The 21671-nt window shown below is 42.0% G+C and overlaps 1 protein-coding gene across 3 annotated transcripts in view; it reads right to left on the reverse strand.

The window, feature by feature from the left end:
* Positions 1 to 7098, reverse strand: part of LOC110494541 (cadherin-4) — a 350356-nt gene extending 343258 nt beyond the window's left edge. For all 3 annotated transcript variants that reach the window (XM_036950599.1, XM_036950601.1, XM_036950600.1), the window contains exons 1-2: positions 6842 to 7098; positions 5749 to 5860 (exon numbers count right to left, since the gene is read on the reverse strand). In XM_036950599.1, coding sequence (XP_036806494.1) covers positions 5749 to 5860; positions 6842 to 6898 — 169 coding nt within the window. In that variant the 5' untranslated portion in view covers positions 6899 to 7098. The remainder of the gene's footprint in view (positions 1 to 5748; positions 5861 to 6841) is intronic.
* Between the last annotated feature and the right edge of the window lie 14573 nt (positions 7099 to 21671).

Raw genomic sequence — 21671 nt, forward strand, 5'->3', positions numbered from 1 at the left:
CATCATGGGACAATCAAAAGCCAAGACCTCAGAAAAAAAATTTGAGACCTCCACAAGTCTGGTTCATCCTTAGGAGCAATTTCCAAACGCCTAAAGGTACCACGTTCATCTGTACAAACAATAGTACGCAAGTATAAACACCATGGGACCACGCAGCCGTCATACCGCTCAGGAAGGAGTCGCGTTCTGTGTCCTAGACATGAACGTACTTTGGTGCGAAAAGTGCAAATCAATCCCTGAATAACAGCAAAGGACCTTGTGAAGATGCTGGAGGAAACAGGTACAAAAGTATCTGCATCCACAGTAAAAACGAGTCCTATATCGCCATAACCTGAAAGGCTGCTCAGCAATGAAAAAGCCACTGCTCAAGAACCGCCAATAAAAAAGCCAGACTACGGTTTGCAACTGCACATGGGGACAAAGGTCGTACTTTTTGGAGAAATGTTCTCAGGTCTGAATAAAAAAAAAAAAGAAAATAACAACAAAAACAAATAACAAAAATAGAACTGTGGTCATCCTGTCTGGGTTGGCGCCCCCCCCCCCCCCCCCCCCCCCCCCCCCCCCCCCTTGGGTTGTGCCGTGGCGGAGGTCTTTGATGGTTATACTCAGCCTCGTCTCAGGATGGTAAGTTGGTGGTTGAAGATATCCCTCTAGTGGTGGGGGGCTGTGCTTTGGCAAAGTGGGTGGGGTTATATCCTTCCTGTTTGGCCCTGTCCGGGGGTGTCCTCGGATGGGGCCACAGTGTCTCCTGACCCCTCCTGTCTCAGCCTCCAGTATTTATGCTGCAGTAGTTTATGTGTCGGGGGGGGCTAGGGTCAGTTTGTTATATCTGGAGTACTTCTCCTGTCCTATTCGGTGTCCTGTGTGAATCTAAGTGTGCGTTCTCTAATTCTCTCCTTCTCTCTTTCTTTCTCTCTCTCGGAGGACCTGAGCACTAGGACCATGCCCCAGGACTACCTGACATGATGACTCCTTGCTGTCCCCAGTCCACCTGACCGTGCTGCTGCTCCAGTTTCAACTGTTCTGCCTTATTATTATTCGACCATGCTGGTCATTTATGAACATTTGAACATCTTGGCCATGTTCTGTTATAATCTCCACCTGGCACAGCCAGAAGAGGACTGGGAACCCCACATAGCCTGGTTCCTCTCTAGGTTTCTTCCTAGGTTTTGGCCTTTCTAGGGAGTTTTTCCTAGCCACCGTGCTTCTACACCTGCATTGCTTGCTGTTTGGGGTTTTAGGCTGGGTTTCTGTACAGCACTTTGAGATATCAGCTGATGTACGAAGGGCTATATAAATACATTTTATTTGATTTTGATTTGAACTGTTTGGCCACAATGACCATCAATAAGTTTGGAGGAAGAAGGGGGAGGCTTGCAAGCTGAAGAACACCATCCCAAAAGTGAAGCACGGGGGTGGAGGCATCATGTTGTGGGAGGATTTTGCTGCAGGAGGGACTGGTGCACTTCACAAAATAGATGGCAGCATGAGGGAGGAAAATGATGTGGATATACTGAAGCAACATCTCAAGATGTTCAGTCAGGAAGTTAAAGCTTGGTAGCAAATGGGTTTTACAAATCGACAATGACCCCAAGCATACTTTCAAAGTTGTGGCAAAATGGCTTAAGGACAACAAAATTGAGGTACTGGAGTGGCCATCACAAAGCCCTGACCTCAATCCTATAGAACATTTGTGGGCAGAACTGAAAAAGCATGTGCGAGCAAGGAGGCCTACAAACCTGACTCAGTTACACCAGCACTGTCAGGAGTAATGGGCCAAAATTCACCCAACTTATTGTGGGAAGCTTATGGAAGGCTACCCAAAACGTTTGACCAAAGTTAAACAATTTGAAGGCAATGCTACCAAATACTAATTGAGTGTATGTAAACTTCAGACCAACTGTGAATGTGATGAACAAAATAAAAGATGAAATAAATAATTCCCTATGCTACTAAGACAGGGAACTTTTCCTAGGATTAAATGTCAGGAATTCAGAAAACTGAGTTTAAATGTATTTGGCTAAGGTGTATGTAAACTTCCGACTTCAAATGTAAACACATTTTGCCTAACTCCCAATAATATGAATGAGTTGTAATACTGATAGTGTCTATTGACATCTAACAAAGAGTAAATTCAGGAGAAGTCGTCAAACCACCTGTTTATCTTCTGCTGAACTGCAAAGAGCAAATATTGAAAGAAAATGAGTTGAGTGAAAAAAAGAAGCAAAAAAAGAAAGAAGGGTAGTGGTAACACACGTAAGAAAAAAAGGGAGGGATCAAATCTCATGTTTCTCACCAGATAGAGCAGTGAGGGTTCAGATTCATTGAAGATACAAAGAAAGAATACAGAAAGTTTAGACATCAAAACAAGTCCATTCTGTTAGAAAGGGGATTGAAGTATGTTTTGCAGTTCACAAAGCAAAAGCATCAATGAAAGATTCCCTGATTCACATAACTGACACTTCACTTGTGGTACTGTCACCCTGAAGACCAAGTTGTCATTGTATTGTTTCCCTCCTGAACCTCTCTCTATGTTGTATGCTTTTATTAGGTGCCTGGATTCCATTACTTTAGAGATAATCAAAAGCATCCCAAAGCAACATTACTATTCAGTTTAAAGTTACATTGTACCTTTGATTGACACATTTAGCCATCACAGAAAACAAAAATTTGCACTCAACCAACTCCCCCGTGGTACAGGAGATAAGTTCTGTTGCTTTTGGATGGTGGTGGATGGTGAAGGGCGAGGGATGAAACTCATCACAGATGTTTTTTTGAATACGTACTGACAGTGACTTTAAGGGCCACAACCCTGAAGAAACTGCAGTTCAAATCAATTTATTTTGTACTCTGCCCCTCCTCTCTGCCTACGTTCCTAGGTGTCTGTTCCGGCTCTGAGACTGAGGTGATGGTTTACACTGTGATGTGCAATCACCGGAATATCCCTTTTCATGGCCTATCTGGCCACAGCAGGGATCTGGATGGAATGAGCACCATGCCTGTCACGAGCGTGGAAATGACTGGACCAAGGTGCAGCATGGTGAGGGTACATTTCTATTTATTATAAATGTCGCCAACAAAACAAGAAACAACAACAACAACAACAACAACAACAACAACAACAAAAGACAGACGCTTACTAGGGATATACAGGCCACTAACAAAGACAACTACCCACAAAATACAAAGGAAAAAAAGCTGCCTAAGTATGATTCCCAATCAGAGACAACAAAAGACAGCTGTCCCTGATTGAAAATCATACCTGGCCAAAACATAAAAACAGAAAACATAGAAATAAAGAAACTAGAATGCCCACCCTAGTCACACCCTGGCCTACCCAAAATAGAGAATAAAAGCCTATCTATGGCCAGGGCGTGACAATGCCTCTCTAGGCACACTGCCATATAATCTCCAACTCCTCCCATACAAAGACAATCAGATCCATGGAAGCATGTGTTAATTCACTCTGTTAAAGTTAGGGCAGCCAATAAATGTATGTAATGATAAACAATAAAGGTATTTAGTGTTGCCATAAAACCAATAAAAACCTGTTTAATTTATAGGGATATATTTGGAAGGAGGAGGTGTGACTGGATAATCTCAGCTAGAACAGTACTGTCATCACAATATTGTTGGGAGAACATAATGATCATCTTTGCATCCATAAATATTTTTATGTAAACTAAACAGATGTGGGTGTACAAGCACCTACCCATTAAGGCCAGGGATGTGAAAAGGCACTGAGGTGGGTGCTAACAAGATAAAAGTACCATTTGTGCCATTAGGCTATGGTCTAACATCCACCCACACTCCCTCCAAACAGTCAATATGACAAACATTGTCTAACAGCTCTTCCTCCCCACCACCTTAAAGACTGGATGGTGTGGGATTAGAACATGGAAATGGCTGAGGTTTACTGTCCATCGAACAGCATAGAAGCCAATGTCAGGCTGCACCTGGCTGTGATGCTGGGATGCTGCGCCTATCACTACTATAGCTTCATTTGTCCACCAACCATACAAATGTAGCACCTCAGCCCCTCCCTCTTCTCTGCCTCACCAATTCATTTCCGTGAAAGTTCTGGGTTACATACTGTACACAGAATTGTTAGTATTCCTCCATTTTTCCCTGTTGCCTTGTGTCATGGAGGAAACAAACCGTCAGTCAGGCCAGCCGCGGTGTATTAATAATAGCAGGAGGACTTAAGCTCCTCCAGCCGATATTCCTGAGTGGCCAGTAGGGAGAACAGCACGGCACAAAGATTGGTGTTCACGAAGCAACAGAGTGAGAGGATACAGAGTTAATATCGGTATTGAAGCAATGGAGGCTGTACAATATAGACCAAATAATCAAAATGATCTAGAACTGGAGTGGTGTATGATTTTTGTTGAAAGGTGCAGGCAGCAGTGTTTCTCTCTCAAACACACACACACACACACACGCACACACTCTCACACACACTACACAAACACCAGGGCCCTCTATGTTGTTACCTGTCCAAATGCATCAGATTCTGTCAACATTGTTTTTGGCATGGGTCACTGTGGACACCTCAGCCAATTTCCAGACAGGCAGGTCCCTTCAACCCCAAGCCTCCAGGCAAAGTATCTCCCTATTGACAGGATGTGATGTCCTTGTCTGCCTCCTAAATAACCTCCGCAATAATTAAATTGCTTTTGTTTAAAGCAGTTGACATGTCCCAACAAACATTAAAACAAGAGCATTGTTACCACCTAGAAAATAACGTTTCAATCAACAACAACAATAAATAGCCTGCAGAAAGGATAAGTGTCAAGGGAAAGTGGTGCTCATCTTTCTGTAGTGTTGAGCCACTGTGAAGAGTCATAGCGGATAAGGTCTGTTTTAGGAGTACCTTAATCCTGCCCTCATCTCTAAACCCTGCTGAGTTCATAAAGCTCTTACTGTACTACACCTAACCAGGATGTTTTAATTTAATCAAAGTAAAATGTACTATTCTAAGATGAATATGCAATGCATGCAAATAGAATGATCAATTATACAATGATAAAAGAATCTGCCAGTGAGGTTTGTTACCGCAATTTTATAAGCGACTTCAAGACAAACATATGAGCCAAGCTCTACAAATTCTACATTGCTGGAGAGGAACCTCACAATAGATGTGATGCGCTGAAAAGAAATGGAGCGCACGAAAAGAGAATTGAATTCCTCTGAAAAATAGAGAGAATAAAAGGGAAAATGTATTACATTGAATACAGGGAATAAAATAAAAGCTGTGAGCTTCCAGAAGCAAACACAGAAAGGAGATAGATTTGTGATTTAAATGAGCCTGCTTTGGTAAGTCTGCTGTTTAAGTGATCCTTTATGAAAGGAGAAATTCAATGTTTTCAACGGGAACACTTTTATGTTGGCTTGAAAATGCAGTTCATGTGATACGAATATATTTTTATATTTCAAAAAGAGCCTATTACAATCCTCTTATCAAATCAGACACAATTATCATGTAGATTCAAAACACAGTGTAAATTCCATCCAACTTTAACTGCATCAACACATGGATGATTGTTCTGCGTGTTCCACCAGATCTGCGTTGTTCTACCACAGAGTGTGCACTGACCTTCTTAAGTCATGATGGAATACCGCATACCATAATATATTTCCTCCCACACACACACTCAATCACCCTCTGGTTGGAATGTATCTCCGGAGAAGAGGGGGAAACACCAGTCAATAAATGAGATCCAGGGCCTCCGCAACCACAGTGCTTACCTTTGAGAATGCTCTGGCCTCGCAGTAGATCCCTCGAGACAAACACAGTGTAGAAGCTCTCAGAGAAGCCTGGTCTGCATGGGGGTTTAGGAGGTTGGCCTGCCTTGGTCCCCTGGGTAGAAAAAAAGACAGCATATAAGCATTGGAAAATTGACTTGTGGCCAGAGGGTCACAGGATGATCTTACAGGCTTTGAAACTGATATTGAACCTTCGACAGACAGACTAGAGACTGATGTTGCTAATTATCTATAGTCCACCGCTTGCTGTTTAAATGGATGACAACATTTACAATGGAATCAAAAACACCAGATACCAGTGGGTTCATTGGTCACCTTTTTAAAGTGTTGTATATGATAATGATGGACAACAAAAAATACTCATAGATCATGTTCATAGTATAAATGATGTATAGTAAAAATAGACAATCTATTCAAAATGTCACATTTGTTTATTCTACCACAAAAACAAAGATGCTATCCAGGAGACAAATGAATATGTTTATTTCAGGCATGAGTAGACTATTTCAGGAAAAAATCATTTCAGTTTTTCAATTTCAATGAAATCAAATGATGAGATATAGTGAATTTGATATTATGTCGAGGCTCTAACATGCTAGCAATAGGCTAGTGGTGATTTAATCCAAGGGAATATGGCAGTCCGTAAACGTGCATGAAGTTCGTGGCCTCCTATAGCCTACTATACAGTTTATGAAACCAAAGGCTTCGGCATGCTCTGCAATGCTATAACTCACTAATAGGCTACTGCAGTTCAGTAGACTAAAGTAAATTATTAGAAAAGGCACTCAAAATGAATAGTTGGTTGGTTTATTCAGGCACCTGTCATTCAACAGGAATGTAGCTTTTTTTTGTGACCAAACCCGAAATGAGTGGTGACTACAAAATCATTTTGAAGTATCGTCTGAAATTATCATGACATTTTACGCTCTTTAAACGCAGCATGTTACTGTAGGGAAAAGTCGCTGACCACAATTCAGCGCCACATGCACAGCGCTGCAAAAGCTCGTGCATGCCAAGCAGGCACAGCAGTGCAGTAGGCTACTTCCACCGTATTTCGAAAATAAATATATCTTACCCAAGATGTTTCCACAAGTAAGGTGCACGTCAGTATAACAACCGATACAAAATGCATCTTTGCCAGAGCGCTGTAAGATCAAGGGACAGCGTATTGACCGACTCGCCTTCCTCGAATAAATGGTATTAATTCCCGGAGCTCTCTTCTTAGATGCAAAGTTGTGAGTGCAATAAGAAGCTATATGTGAGAAATTGTTCCGACTTGTCTAGCGCAAAACTGCCGCTGAGAGGAGAGCGATGCTGATGCTGCTCTGTACCAGGGAGCCAGCGCACTTATTGGGTGCCAACGTCACTAGAACCCCTCCTACCGCACAGAATGCACTGTGTTGTCACTGTAAAAGCTTGACCATTTTTCTCATTTGATTAATTATAACTTGATTCGTTTATAGACAAGTTGAAGGCTACATTTGTACAAGGACGAAATGTCCACGTACTGTGTAACAGAGAATAGTGTTTCGTAAAAGGCTATATTATTCTTACTTGAAACTGGCACACTGAGTGAAGCCATCGACCCTTATACTTTCATGTGTCCATCACCACGTGGGAGTCTGTTTCACACCTCAGTTACCTCCTATTCTCTTGATCTATTGTGAGATCCTATTAAATTACTAAGTATTCTAATTAATAATTCTATAGGGCAGACATATGAATACAGGCTACTGAAAATTCCAGAGACAGCTGTTTGTAGAAAGACTGAATTGTAGGGTAAATGCCCCTTTTCTAAAAACAACATTTCATTGAATAATTTAAAACGTGTAAACTGTAGCCACTTATTACCCTTCCTAGTTTGTTTGCCTAAGCATGACCATCATCCATATACCTAGTATTTACCAAACATAGTTTTTTTTTTTTTGCTATTCATTGACTACAGCTCAGCGTTCAACACCATAGTACCCTCAAAGCATCGACGTACATACTACCTCAATTGGGCCGACCAACCAGTGCTCCCGAACAGTGGCTAACCGGGCTATCTGCATTGTATCCCGCCATCCCCTCTTTTACGCTACTGCTACTCTCTGTTCATCATATATGCATAGTCACTTTAACCATATCTACATGTACATACTACCTCAATCAGCCTGACTAAACGGTGTCTGTATGTAGCATTGCTATTTTTATAGCCTCGCTACTGCATATAGCCTGTCTTTTTACTGTTGTTTTATTCCTTTACCCACCTATTGTTCACCTAATACCTTTTTTACACTATTGGTTAGAGCCTGTAAGTAAGCATTTCACTGTAAGGTCTACTACACCTGTTGTATTTAGCGCACGTGACAAATAAACTTTGATTTGATTTTTGTGTCTGCAATTGGATGCATTGTTCTTAGGCAGAGGGGGGTGTATAGGTACCCTGCAGAGTAACATGTAACCATCAGGGTTCTTTGACTAGGGCAGGGTCAATAAATACTCAGAACACTAACCTTAACGAATTACAAACAATGGACAGAAAACGAGCCACAACCGAGCCCTGGAAGATTCACCCAGGTTTTGCTAAATCCTCTCCTCACCTCCTTTTGAAAAAGGTAATGTTGAAACAAATGCGCTTCTTCTCATTGTCAACTAGTGCATCATCAGGCAAACTATCTCAAAATATTAGCAAAGTGGTAAAAATAAATTTCTCTAGTTGTGGCAGACATTTTATATATACAACGATGTACCATATCGCAGATATCAAAGCTTTTCTGCGAAGAACTCATGTAGGATATACATGACTATCCTCGACGAAAAGTGTCTATCGAGGGGGGGACACTTCCGTTCACCTACTAACAAATTGACACTCCTCAACCATTTATTGGTTTCCACGTCTTGGAGGAGTCAAGTCGAGAATGTTTTTTGAGAATCTCCCCATCTTTCCCTCTTTGTTCCAGGAAATACATCACCATTTCAAAGCCGTAGCAACAATTAATTCAAACAGACCAATAGGAGAACATATGCAGTTAACATGATTACTGTAATTACTATATTAAGGGCACCCCCATCCTCATATAAATCACCACAGTAATCTGTAAACTGTATGTCCATTGACATGCCAATCTACAAGGCTATAACCATTGAATCGCAAATGGTTGTGGCCTAAATTGTTAAAATGCAGATTATTCTATAAAATGCTGATTTTTCTTTTTCATCATTATTGAGATGTGTTAGATGTGCAGATCTCTTATTACTTGATGTGATAATGGTATTATGTTTTTTGAATGCATTTCTCATACTTAACCCTACCTTTTCTCTATTTTCTCTTGTCTCCATTTCTAACCTGACGTAAATAGTGTATCCTTTCACCCATTCATCCTCTCACCCTCTCTCTCTCTCTCTCTCTCTCTCTCTCTCTCTCTCTCTCTCTTCTTACGCTCTCTCTCCTTACTCTACCAGGAAAAAGCTGTAGCCTACTGCTCTTCCTTATCAGTCTTCACTCCCCACAGAAAGAGTGTGTAGCTGCAGCAAATCACCTCTCACTTCCCTTTCATTTCTGTTAGATATTTGTTGTGATTGCTGCAGCGTAAGACATTGATACCGAAAATACCACGTCTCGTCAAAATCAACCTGTACAATGTCCCTCTAAATAAACAACTAGGCTGTGAATTTGGATCTCTAAGGAATAGACAATTCTGTAGCACCTTCAGAAAGTATCCACATTATGTTGTGTTACAGCTTGAATTTAAAATTGATTAAATGTAGACTATTTTTGCAACTGGCCTAAACCCAATACCCCATAATGTCAACATGGAATTATGTAATACTGAAAAAAATGTGACAAAGCAATTCACTTGTCCTTAATATAAATTGTTATGTTTGGGGCAAATCCAATACAACACATTACTGAGTAGCACTCTCCATATTTTCAATCGTAGTGGTGGCTGCATCATTTCATGGGTATGCTTGTAATCGTTAAGGACTGGATAGTTTTTCAGGAAAAAAAATAATCCTAAAGGAAAATCCTAGTGGAAATCCAGATTCAGTCTACTTTCCACCAGACACTGGGAGATTAATTCACCTTTCAGCAGGACAATAACCTAAAACACAAGGCCACATCTACACTGGAGCTTCTTACCAAGAAGAAAGTGAACGTTCCTGAGTGGCCGAATTACAGTTTTGACTTAAATCTACTTGGAAATCTATGTCAAGACCTGGAAACGGTTGTCTAGCAATGGATCAACAACCAATTTGACAGAGCCTGAAGAATTTTTAAAAGAATAACAGGGAAATTGTGCACAATCCAGGTGTGGAAAGCTTTAAGAGATTTAACCAGAAAGACACAAAGCTGTAATCTCTGTCCACGGTGCTTCTACAAATACTTGACTCTGGTGTGTGAATACTTATGTAAATTAGATATTTCTGTATTTAATTTTCTATAAATTGCAAACATTTCAAATTTTTTTTTTTTACTTTGTCATTATAGGGTATTGTGTGTATGTATCTGAGAAAAAATATACTTAATCAATTTTGAATTCAGACTGTAACACAACAAAATGTGGAATAAGTCAAGGGGTATGAATACTTTCTGAAGTCACTGTATCCTTCATAGTATTATTGAGACTCATAACATAACACTGGAGACTATAGAAGGTGTTGCCAAGCTGAGTCTTAGCTCGGTCCACATTTTAATAATGCTGACATTTCGTAAAGCCTCTGTTGGGTGCCTAGATTTTCATATCCAAGAGGTCGTGACAATTTAATCCCATCAAAAGGTATATGACAGTGCCTCTGCGTCAATCATTGCAGGGTAGTTTCTGGCCCTGACTCTGCCGTTCACTTTGTTTCTTTATTTATGTTATCAATGAGCATCCCAAAATGTGTCATAAATGTCCTCCAGTAATTTTGTCCCTTGGTAAGTATAATGATAATCTGCTGTTTGCATAGCTAGCAAAACTGTAGTTGCACCTGGTCTTTATGTTAAAACAAACAAGTTAAAACCATGTGTTTATGGCTGTCTAGTGGGAGGGGGTTTTGGTCCCATATATTATTCCATGTCTCTATAGGGCATTGTGGCTGTGTTTTCATTATGCCCAGCCAGGCCTGGCAGGAAGGCTGCTCAATAACCGTTGAAGGTCTTAAAATCCACTGGCTTGTTCTTTAAACAATGATTTTAATAAGTAACGTCACCTCATAGTTTCCACTTCCTGGACAGAACAGGACTGTTGACAGGAAAAAATACTTTCTGTGAATAGACCATGCTAACCTCTCCTCTGAATTAAAATATAATGAATTCAGTGTTACTCCTAGGATGTTTTTCAGCAGCAGTGGCAAAGTTAGTTTTAGTTGGCTGCAGAGACAAATTAATGCTGTCATGGGGGTGAGAGAGAAATTTAAATTTCAAAGCTATTTTCCTGCAATTCTTCAAATTTTGCCATTGGGATGAAGGAATGTTTATTTTTAAAGCAAATGAACTGCAATCATACACATTTTGTCATGTCTTATGCCTTGTTCTTATGCTATCTGAGTGACTCAAACATTACAACAAAATCAATGGGGGCACCATGCCATGACATTTTTGAAATTTCAGATTCTCCCTGACTGTCTAGTATTTATGTTGATGATTGTTAGTTCTCAAAGTGTCACACCCTGATCAGTTTCACCTGTCCTCGTTATTGTCTCCACCTCCTCCAGGTGTCGCTTGTTTTCCCCTGTGTATCCTGTCTCTCTGTGCCAGTTCGTCTTATATGTTTCCAAGTCAACCAGCATTTCTCCCGTTCTCCTGCTTTTTGCATTCTCCTTTTTCTAGTCCTCCCGGTTTTGACCCTTGCCTGTTTCTGGACTTTGTACCTGCCTGCCTGACCATTCTACCTGCCTTGACCACGAGCCTGTCTGCCACCTCTGTACCTCCTGGACTGATCTGGTTTTGACCTCTTTGCCTGTCCACGATCATTCTCTTGCCTACCCCTTTGGATTAATGAACAGACTCCAACCATATGCCTCCTGTGTCTGCATTTGGGTCTCACCTTGTGCTTTGATACAAAGATGGTCTTAATAATATATTGCTTCATTATCTTTTCTACATACTTTATATCTGGTTTTGGTTTTAGTTTACATTGAAAATGTTTTACAATCCCAGAAATTATTTTTGGTGCTATGAGGAAGCCTTCAAAGCTGTCACAAGTGTAGAAAGGAGAAGGCAGGATGCAGTCGCAGGTTTATTACTACTGAATTTATTACAGCACTAATTATATAAAAGCGTGACGAAACCCAAAGTGCAAAATAATAAAGTACTCAGGAAATAAATGTATGTCTTTCTCTGAGACGCTACCCAGGAAAGGGCTGAAAATAGCCCATGTTAATATATGCAGCCTTAGAAAATAAGGTTCATGAAATCAATAGCTTGCTAACATCAGATGACATTCATACATTAGCCATTTCTGAGACTCACTTAGGTAATTCCTTTGATACAGAAACAATACAGGGATATAACATCTGTAGAAGAAACAGGAATGCTTATGGTGAATTTATGGAATTGCTTCTTCTGATCATTGATAAACATGCACCTGTTAAGGCTCCATGGACTGATGAGGAATTGAGTTTAGTAGGAGAGATTCCTCTCAGGAAAACAAGCAACATTTACAATGACCGATAAAGCCAAATGACAGAGGGAGTATATATACAGTGATAGAATGGGGATTGGAACCAGGTGTGTAAAGACAAGTCCGGGGTTGATGAGTGAAGGGTGAGGCTCCCCCCCCTTGGGGACTACCCCAGAGACGCTGTGCAGGTCGGACGGGATGATGCCTGTGGAAGTCCCAAATGAGAGAATGGTCCAGGACATCCCGAACCCAGCACCACTCTTCGGGACCGTACCCCTCCCAGTCGACCAGGTACTGGAGAGACCCCCCACAATGTTGTGAGTCCAACAGGCTGCGGACAGAGTACGCCGGGGCCCCCTCGATGTCCAAGGGAGGGGGGGGGGGGTGGGGTCCAGCACTAGCCAAGGGACCAGCTGCCACCGGCCTGAGGAGAGATACATGAAATGAGGGTGAGATTACGGTAATTGACCGGGAGCTGTACGTCACCTCATTGACTCTCCTCAGGACTTTCAACGGCCCCACAAACGATCGGCCTGCGCATTCTGCCGGAGGACGATGCACTGGAGACGGGTGTGCTCTGTGTTCCATACCTCAATCCTCCAGCGTAGGAGCCTTGATCGGACTCCGGTGCCAGGGCCGGCTGATAGCCTAGAACACACTGAAAGGGTGTGAGGTCAGTGGAGGTGTGACGGATGGAGTTTTGTGCCTATTCTGCCCAAGCAAAAACGCAGCCCACTCCCCCAGCCGGTCCTGACAGTAACTACAAAGGTAACTACCCAGTTTTGGATTTCCACTTTCCACCTGTCCATTTGATTGGGGACAATACCTGGAGGTGAGGTTGGCCGTGACTCCCAGTCGTTCCATGAAGGCCTTCCAGACACAAGAGGGGAACTGAGGACCACGGTCAGACATGATGTCTTCTAGGATCCCGTAGTGCCAGAAGACGTGAGAGAAAAGATTATCCGTGGTCTGCAAGGCCGTAGGGAGACCAGGCAGAGGAATCAAATGACAGGCTTTGGAAAACCGGTCCACAATGACCAGGATGGTGGTGTGCCCCTCCGAGGGGGGAAGGTCTGTGACAAAGTCCACGGAGAGATGGGACCATGGTCGTTGTGGAACCGGCAGCGGGTGGACTTTGCCATAAGGGAGGTGTCTCTGTGTCTTGCTCTGTGCGCAGGTGGCACAGGAAGAGACGTAAACCCGGACGTCCTGTGCCAAGGTGGGCCACCAGTACTTGACGGAGAGACAGTCGATAGTACGGGCTATACCCGGGTGCCCCGACACAGGTGCTGTGTGTGCCCAGGCGAGGAGATGGTCCCGCACATCAGAGGGCACGTAGGTACGCCCCTCAGAACAGTGGGCAGGTAAGGGCTCCTGTCGCAGGGCTTGACAGATGTCCACATCCACATTCCACACGACAGGAGCCACAATGTGGGACAGGGGAATAATGGAGACCACCTGCTGTAAGAAAAGGCACTTCTCAGCCTTGATGTACAGGTGATGCCCTATCAGCACCTCCAAAATGGACCTGCATTACCCTGTATTCGTAGTGTCGGGTGCTGGTGATGAAGGCGGTCTTCCATTCATCTCGCTCTCTGATGCGCACCAGGTTGTAGGCACTGCGTAAATCCAATTTGGTAAAGTACTGAGCACCATGCATCTGTTCGATCACAGTGGGTATGAGAGGCAGGGGATAACTTAATTTAACAGTTGCCTTATTCAGTGTCTGGTAATCGATACAGGGGAGGAGACCGCAGTAGAACCAGGCAATATGTTGATAGTGTAGTCACATGGGTGAAGAGGGGGCAGGAACGTGGCACAAGTCTTCGAAAAAGCCACCTGTAGGCCCCGGTATGCCTCCGGGATAAGGATATGGGTGGCCTGGTCCAAACTTTCCACGGAGGTGGCACAGAGAGACACCTCCCCTGACACTCCTGCGACCATCGAAACAACCTCCTCTCTGTCCGCAATTTCCTGGTGTTATGCAACTGTAACCAGGGGAAACCAAAAACTACAAGGTGTGCAGGAAAGTCTAAGATGAGGAAAATGATGCGTTCATGGTGGTTGTGAGCAACTGTGAGGGAAATGGGAATTGTGGTCTGGCACACCAGTTGTCTAGGGCATGGACTGGGATAGGGGGCTGTAAAGGGACTAGAGGAATGCATAATGATAAGGCCACAGACCGGACTCGGAATTTGCCACTAGGGCAGGACTCAGTGGGGGGCCAGGCTAGTCCGGGAAGGTGACAGGAAGGAGGACGGGCTGGGTGGACAGAGAGGAGCAAGGCACGTCCATGCCTACCTGGGAAGGTGCAGGAGCATTCCTCGGCCTGTCACTTCCTCGCCTGGTTCTCCTAGGATAGGTATTCCAGGGGTGGTCCAACTCCCCGCAGTAGGAGCAGAGACCCTGTTGACAGCGGCGTTGACGTTCCTCTGGGGAAGGTGCGTCTTGCCCACCTCCAATTGGCTCAGTCTCGCTAGAGGTTCCTGGGAGAGACCAAACCCAAAGGATGGGCGACGATGGGCGCGCAGGAGATTATCCAGGCGGATTGCCATGGCCAATCAGCTGGTCCAGCATGAGGTCCTCTTCGCGACAGGCCAGTTCGGTCTGGACCTCCACCTGTAGCCAGCTGAGGAAAACCGTCAACAGCGCCTGGCCGTTCCAGCCAGTGAACGCAGCCACCGTCTGTAAATCCAGAGCATACTCAGACGCTGTCCTGGACCCCTGGATAATATGCCATTTATATCCATAAATGTCCATTTACAGTGAGTTCACGTTCAGAAATTACTCAAAAATGCCCGCAGGAAATCTAGGTAGCGCGGCAAGATAACGTAAATAGACATCATAAACTTTGACTAAATATACATGTTCTACATATAGTTAGAAAGATACACTGCTTCTTTATGCAACAGCTTTGTTAGATTTATTTTTAACGTTACAGAAATCGCACACTATTCAATATGCTGAGACGGCGCTCAGTTCCAAGCTACATTTCTACGTAATGTTGGAGTCAACAGAAACACAGATTTAAGCATAAATATTCCCTTACCTTCGATGGTCTTCGTTCAGAATGTTCTGGAAGGCTTCATACTTACCCAATACATCATTTGGTTTCAAGTCTTGCGTCTTTGTATTAGCTACTGCTAATAACATCAGCTGAAATGCACCCAAAACGTCCTCTGGTCCGGAAAAGTTGCGCATCAAAACTTCAAAATTACATATTATATGTCGACTAAACAGGTCAAACTAAGTGCAGAAGCAAGCTTTATGATGTTTTAGACACGCAAAACAAACTTCAATTCAATCGGCCATCGTCTGCCCTTCTCTTGAGTGCTGGAACAAAGGAATGGCTGGGACCAATTCGCGCCCCTACGCACAGCCTATTTTCTCGTGGCACGCACTAATTTCACTCCCATAGGGTCAATTCTCGCGGGATTTGAACGATTCAAAGCTCTACTGAAAGAGGACATCTAGCGGAAGAGATAGAAAGTCTCCCCAGAATCATAACTGGTTGGGAAGGGTGGGGGCCATGACGTCAAAGTTGCTCCAACTTTCATGGCCACAAAAACTAGTTTGGAAGAATGCCTGCCCTGTGAGTTCTGCTATACTTACAGACAAAATTCCAACGGTTTTAGAATCTTTAGAGTGTTTTCTATCCAATAATAATTTTTATTTGCATATATTAGCAATTTTTGACAGATTTTTTTTTCAGTTTACTAGGGGTACCCAATCTCTCCAAAGGGGGCAGATGTCTGCCATATCCTTAACAGGGACCCCTTTCAAATAGCCCCTTATTTACCAACTCATTAGCAGGTATAACTCTTGGTGCGGCAGTCTAAGGCACTGCATCTCAGTGCAAGGGGCGTCACTACAGTCTCTGGTTCAAATTCAGGCTGAATCACATCCGGCCGTGATTGGGGTTGATAGGGGATTGCACAATTGGCCAAGTGTCGTCCGGGTTAGGCCAACATTGTAAATACAAATGTGTAACTGACTTGCCTAGTTAAATAAAGGCCACATTTAAATAACTATTTTATACTTATCAATGGGTAACTGGCAAATTGGGAGGTGTGGGGGTGTTGTTAAACAATGGGGTCTGTTTGCAGTTCAAATTAGGAGGTGTTAAACAATAGAAGTGTTAAAGAAGTTACCTGCAAAAGTGCAGAGAACCATTCCCACAGACCTGATACCTGTATTTTGGTTACAGTGTCTGTGAAAATGCAGGAATCATGACTAGGTCTTTAGGTGGCTTTTATTTTTTCCATGTTGTTTACCTACCCCTTTCAAATATACCAAAAATCTAGTATAAAAATGTAGGCATGGTAAATTAGTGGGATTTTGGTCTGTGTGTGAAAGGGATATTAGGCTCTGATTTTCTAGATCCTCACCACCGTCTTGATGAGCAAGTATTGAGAGTCTGACATTATCAGTGTTATGGAACCCCAGTGTACCACCTCCCTGTCAGGCCCTCTGCTGTGCCCACGATGATCTAATGGCTCTAACACAGGCCTACAGAGCTGACAGTCTCACCCCACAGAACAAACATGGTAATATTCATGAAAATTATTGTTTTTCTGAATTACTACCCCAAAGCAGGGACAGACTGATTCTCTACTCAGTAAATTCTGTGGCTTGGAGGTACTCTGCCAGTTTTGGAACGCAATTAAATTATTCCACTTGAGTATCAAGCATTTGCCTAATAAAAATACCATCTGGGCACTTGAAGTGAATCGGTTTAAGGCCATGCTGAATTATTAAACAAATCTCACCAAATGGGTCCCAGTTCTCTTTTAAAATGGGAAATAAGTTATGAGCACCATACCATAGACTCTACAGACTGCGGCTGTCTCAAACAAATTTGATTCTCCATATTTTATTTTATTTTTATTGCTTCTCTGCTTTTTCTGTTACAGTGCAGAGTTTCTCCGCTTTCTCTCCGAGCATTAACCTAAAACGTACATTTCTTTACTGACATCAGTATGACTCCAATACAATGACGTTTTAGGGAATACTGTAATCTAACAATGTACAGCTTGTCATATTAAATTGCTTCCCTTGATCCCAACCTGCATATTAACATTTGTTCTTATAGGTGAATAGAAACACTAATTACTGTCGCATTTACATGCTGTTACATAGTCACTGAGTAGTTAAATTATTATTGCACAGTAATGGAGCTGAGTTGTATTGATTATTACACAAGAGGAATGTCAAGTTACCAATAACACAAACATAATGGATTGAGATCTTTTGTCACAAATAGTCAGATTATTCAGTGATTAATTAAACTAAAATAAACAAACACATTCCCTCTTAATAGATAAGAAAGATATTATGAACAAAGCAATTTCACCCATGATCCAATTCTTCAATCTAACACTGATTAGATAATGTGATATATTGTTGTGAACCGTTCCGATATTCTCTGCACATATTTCAACACAACAGAGCAACAGAATCCTCTCTGTGCATAAGACTGTCTTCTACACCCAAACACCCAGAAGAAATCATTAGGTAATAGGTCAGCTTTTATCTCAGGGTAGCCATGACTGTGGGACATAAATAATGATCTGTGTCTGCGGGATGTACTCCATACAGAAGGTGGGGGATGAGGACCAGGAGCCGCCTGTATCTCCCTGACCTTTTGACTGCACTTTCAATATACAATGATTGCATGACAGGTGCATAGAGCCCCTGACTGTGATGGATGACTGTTGATATCATTTTATTTTCATTTGAACTGTAACGTCAGAATCTACTCCGCTTAATTAACCTCTCTAGTCAGTTTCCACTTCACAGCGTCTCCAAGTCACGTGGAGGAAATGGCTAGCGCGGCTACGGATCCAATGTATTTCGCACACAATGGGAGGCAAATGTCAGTGGAATTTATACTTGTTTAATAGAGGCCCCTTGAGAGGACGTTGAACATATGAGTGTGCATGAACAGTAGTCATTCCATTTATGCAGACTTTCCTGAAAATAAATTAATAACATTGTGTTTCTTGTGATGGTCCTTTTGTTCTTTGGTATGTACAGTGAGTGCTGAGAAGTCTTACAGAAGCATTCAGGGCATTTGGGGATTGGTGTAGCGAGGGAAGACAGGTTGTACGGAACAAGGCCGTGTGTGTGTGTGTGTGTGTGTGTGTGTGTGTGTGTGTGTGTGTCAGCTTCTGTGCATTTGTGTGTTTTAATAGTCATTTCTAAAGAATGTTATGTTCTTTAAACTTTTCATAAAAATATATTGTAATACTCTCTCTGGAGGCAGGATACTGTAATTGTACTCATTATGCAATTGATGTTTGAATTATATGAATTCCTAGTTGTTTAAACAAAAATGCAAACACAGCATTTACATGAATGCATTGTGTACTCTTGTATGGGGCTATATTAATGAATAAAATATGTCATCTTGAGGGGGGTTCTGTTCAATAACGGCAGCCTCACAACTTCTTACTGACTCTACAAAAATGCAATAACGCACAAAACTGCAGTGTGAATAATTCAGAGGCACAATGCATAAATAGTGGATTAGGCTTGATTTAATTATGTCTCTGCGAAAGCCAAGCGTGGCATTATACAAACAAATGCAGGCAACCGGAATGAAACGACTCTGTGCCCAACTGTAGAGGCCCGACAGAGGAGCCAAGAGAATGTCTCTGCAGAGATCAAACACTGCTCAAACAGCCAACAGCTACCACCTCACCCAGGGCCTCGCGGCTGGTGCTGAAATTGAGTTTTATAACTATATAATGTTGTATTGTAATGTTGTTATTGGAAACGGTCGGGGGGCCGGCATGTACAGTATGGTGTAGGCGTACAATATCATATCTAACACCAAGCTCCAAATGTGTTGATCCACATTGTTGCATGGACTCACTATGTGTGCAACAACAGTGCTTAACATGATTTTTGAATGACTACCTCATCTATGTACAATTATCTGTAAGGTCCCTCAGTTGAGCAGTGAATTTCAAACACAGATTCAACCACGAAGACCAGGGAGGTTTTCCAATGCCTCGCAAAGTAGGGCACCAATTGGTAGATATGTAAAAAATAAAAAAGAAGACATGGGGAAGTTATAAATTACACTTTGGATGGTGTATCAATACACCCAGTCACTACAAAGATGCAAGTGTCCTTCTTAACTGAGTTGCAGTTGCAGTGATTTCACCATGAGGTCAATGGTGACTTTAAAACGGAGTTTAATGGCTGTGATAGGAGAAAACTGAAAATACATCAACAAAATTATAATTACTCCTCAATACTAACCTAAGTGGCAGAGTGAAAAGAAGGACGCCTGTACTGAATGCAACTATTCCAAAACATGCATCCTGTTTGCAACAAGGCACTAAAGTAATACTGCAAAAAATGTGGCAAAGCAATTAACTTCTGGTCCTGAATATAAGGTGTTTGTGTTTGGCGCAATTCCAGTACAACACATTACCAGGTACCACTCTCCATATTTTCAAGCATAGTGGTGGCTGAATCATGTTATGCGTATGCTTGTAATTGTTAAGGACTGGGGAGTTTATCAGGATACAAAAAAATGGAATGGAGCTAAGCACAGTCAAAATCCTAGAGGAAAACCTGGTTCAGTCTACTTTCAACCAGACACTGGGAGATGAATGAACTTTTCAGCAGGACAATAACCTAAAACACATGGCCAAATCTACACTGGAGTTGCTTACCAAGAAGACAGTGAATGTGCCTGAGTGGTCAAATTATAGTTTAAGGCAAAACCTGAAAATGGTTGTCTAGCAATGATCAACAACCAATTTGACAGAGTTTGAAGAATTTTGAAAATAATAATTGGTAATGTTGCACATTTCAGGTGTGGAAAGCTCTTAGAGACAGTTCTAAATTGGCTTAGGACCTATTTAACTGGTCAAGAGTTTTTTGTCTTCCTTGGTGAACATAACTCAGAGAAAATAGATATCACATGTGGCGTTCCACAAGGTTTGATTTTGGGTCCATATTGTTCAGTTTATATATGTTTTCCCTTGGCAGTGTAATTAGAAAGCACAACATTGATTTTCACTGCTACGCAGATGATACATGACTTTACATTTCTGTGTTACTAGAGGATTTTAGCTCCACAGATAAATTATTAGACTAGTATTAGTGATTTAAATACTTGGATGGCTCACAACTTCCTCCAATCAAGACAAGACTGAGGTACTTATTATTGGAGCCAAAGCACAGAGAGAGAATCTGGCCGCACATTTTTATTTATTGGCAATAAGGAGAAAACACCAGGTTGGTGTCAAATTAGATTCTAAATTCAATTTCGAAACACATTGGGAATGTGACCAAAATAGCTTTTACCACCTGAGGAACATTGCCAAGGTGTGGCCGTTTCTCTATCAGGCTGATAGAAAGAGACTCAGCCTTGCTTTTATTAGAAGCAGGCTTGACTACTGTAATGCTCTCCTGTCTGGTCTACCCAAGAAAGTCATTGGTCAACTGCACAACATACAGAATGCTGCAGCATGGGTACTGACCAAGACCAGATGGAGAGCACACATTACACCGGTTTTAAAGTCTCTGCACAGCCTGCCTGTGAGTTTTAGAATTAATTGTAAGATTCTTCTATTGGTTTTAAAATCAATCCACAATTGTGCACCCCCAATACATATCAGACATGCTTTTGAGTTATGTACCCAGTTGGTCCCTCAGGTCCTCTAGCACTGGCCTTTTAACTATCCCAAAGCCTAGGACCAAGAGGCATGGAGATGCAGTCTTTAGTAACTTTATGTCCCCTGCCTCTGGAATAGCCTGTCAGAGAACCTGAGGGGGGCCGAAATTGTGGACATATTTAAAAGGGATCTTAAAACACGCTTTTCTAGCTTGGCTTTTCCTTAGGCTGTTTTTTAGTCTTTCAGTTTGAAATTGTCATTCCTTTTTTTATTCTCTTATGTCTCTTTGTGTAGTAAATATTTCAGATTTTATTTTTGTTGTTTATTGTTTTTTTCCTGTGAAGCGCATTGTGTTGCATTCATGTTTGAAATTTGCTATTATGGGGTATTGTGTGTAGATTGCTGAAAAAAAAGATTTAATACATTTTAGAATAAGGCTGTAATGTAACAAAATGTGGAAAAAGTCAAGGGGTCTGAATACTCTCCGAAGGCAATGCACAGTGTGATCAGAAAGTATTCACACCCCTTGACGTATTCCACATTTTGTTGTGTTACAGCCTGAATTCAAAATCAATGAAATTGTTAGTTTTTTTCACCTACACACAAAACCCCATAATGAAATAGTGAAAAAATGTTTTTAGATTGGTTTAAATGTATTTTGAAAATGAAATGCAGAAATATC

Source organism: Oncorhynchus mykiss, chromosome 17 (genome assembly GCF_013265735.2).
Source record: "Oncorhynchus mykiss isolate Arlee chromosome 17, USDA_OmykA_1.1, whole genome shotgun sequence".
Classification (NCBI taxonomy): domain Eukaryota; kingdom Metazoa; phylum Chordata; class Actinopteri; order Salmoniformes; family Salmonidae; genus Oncorhynchus; species Oncorhynchus mykiss.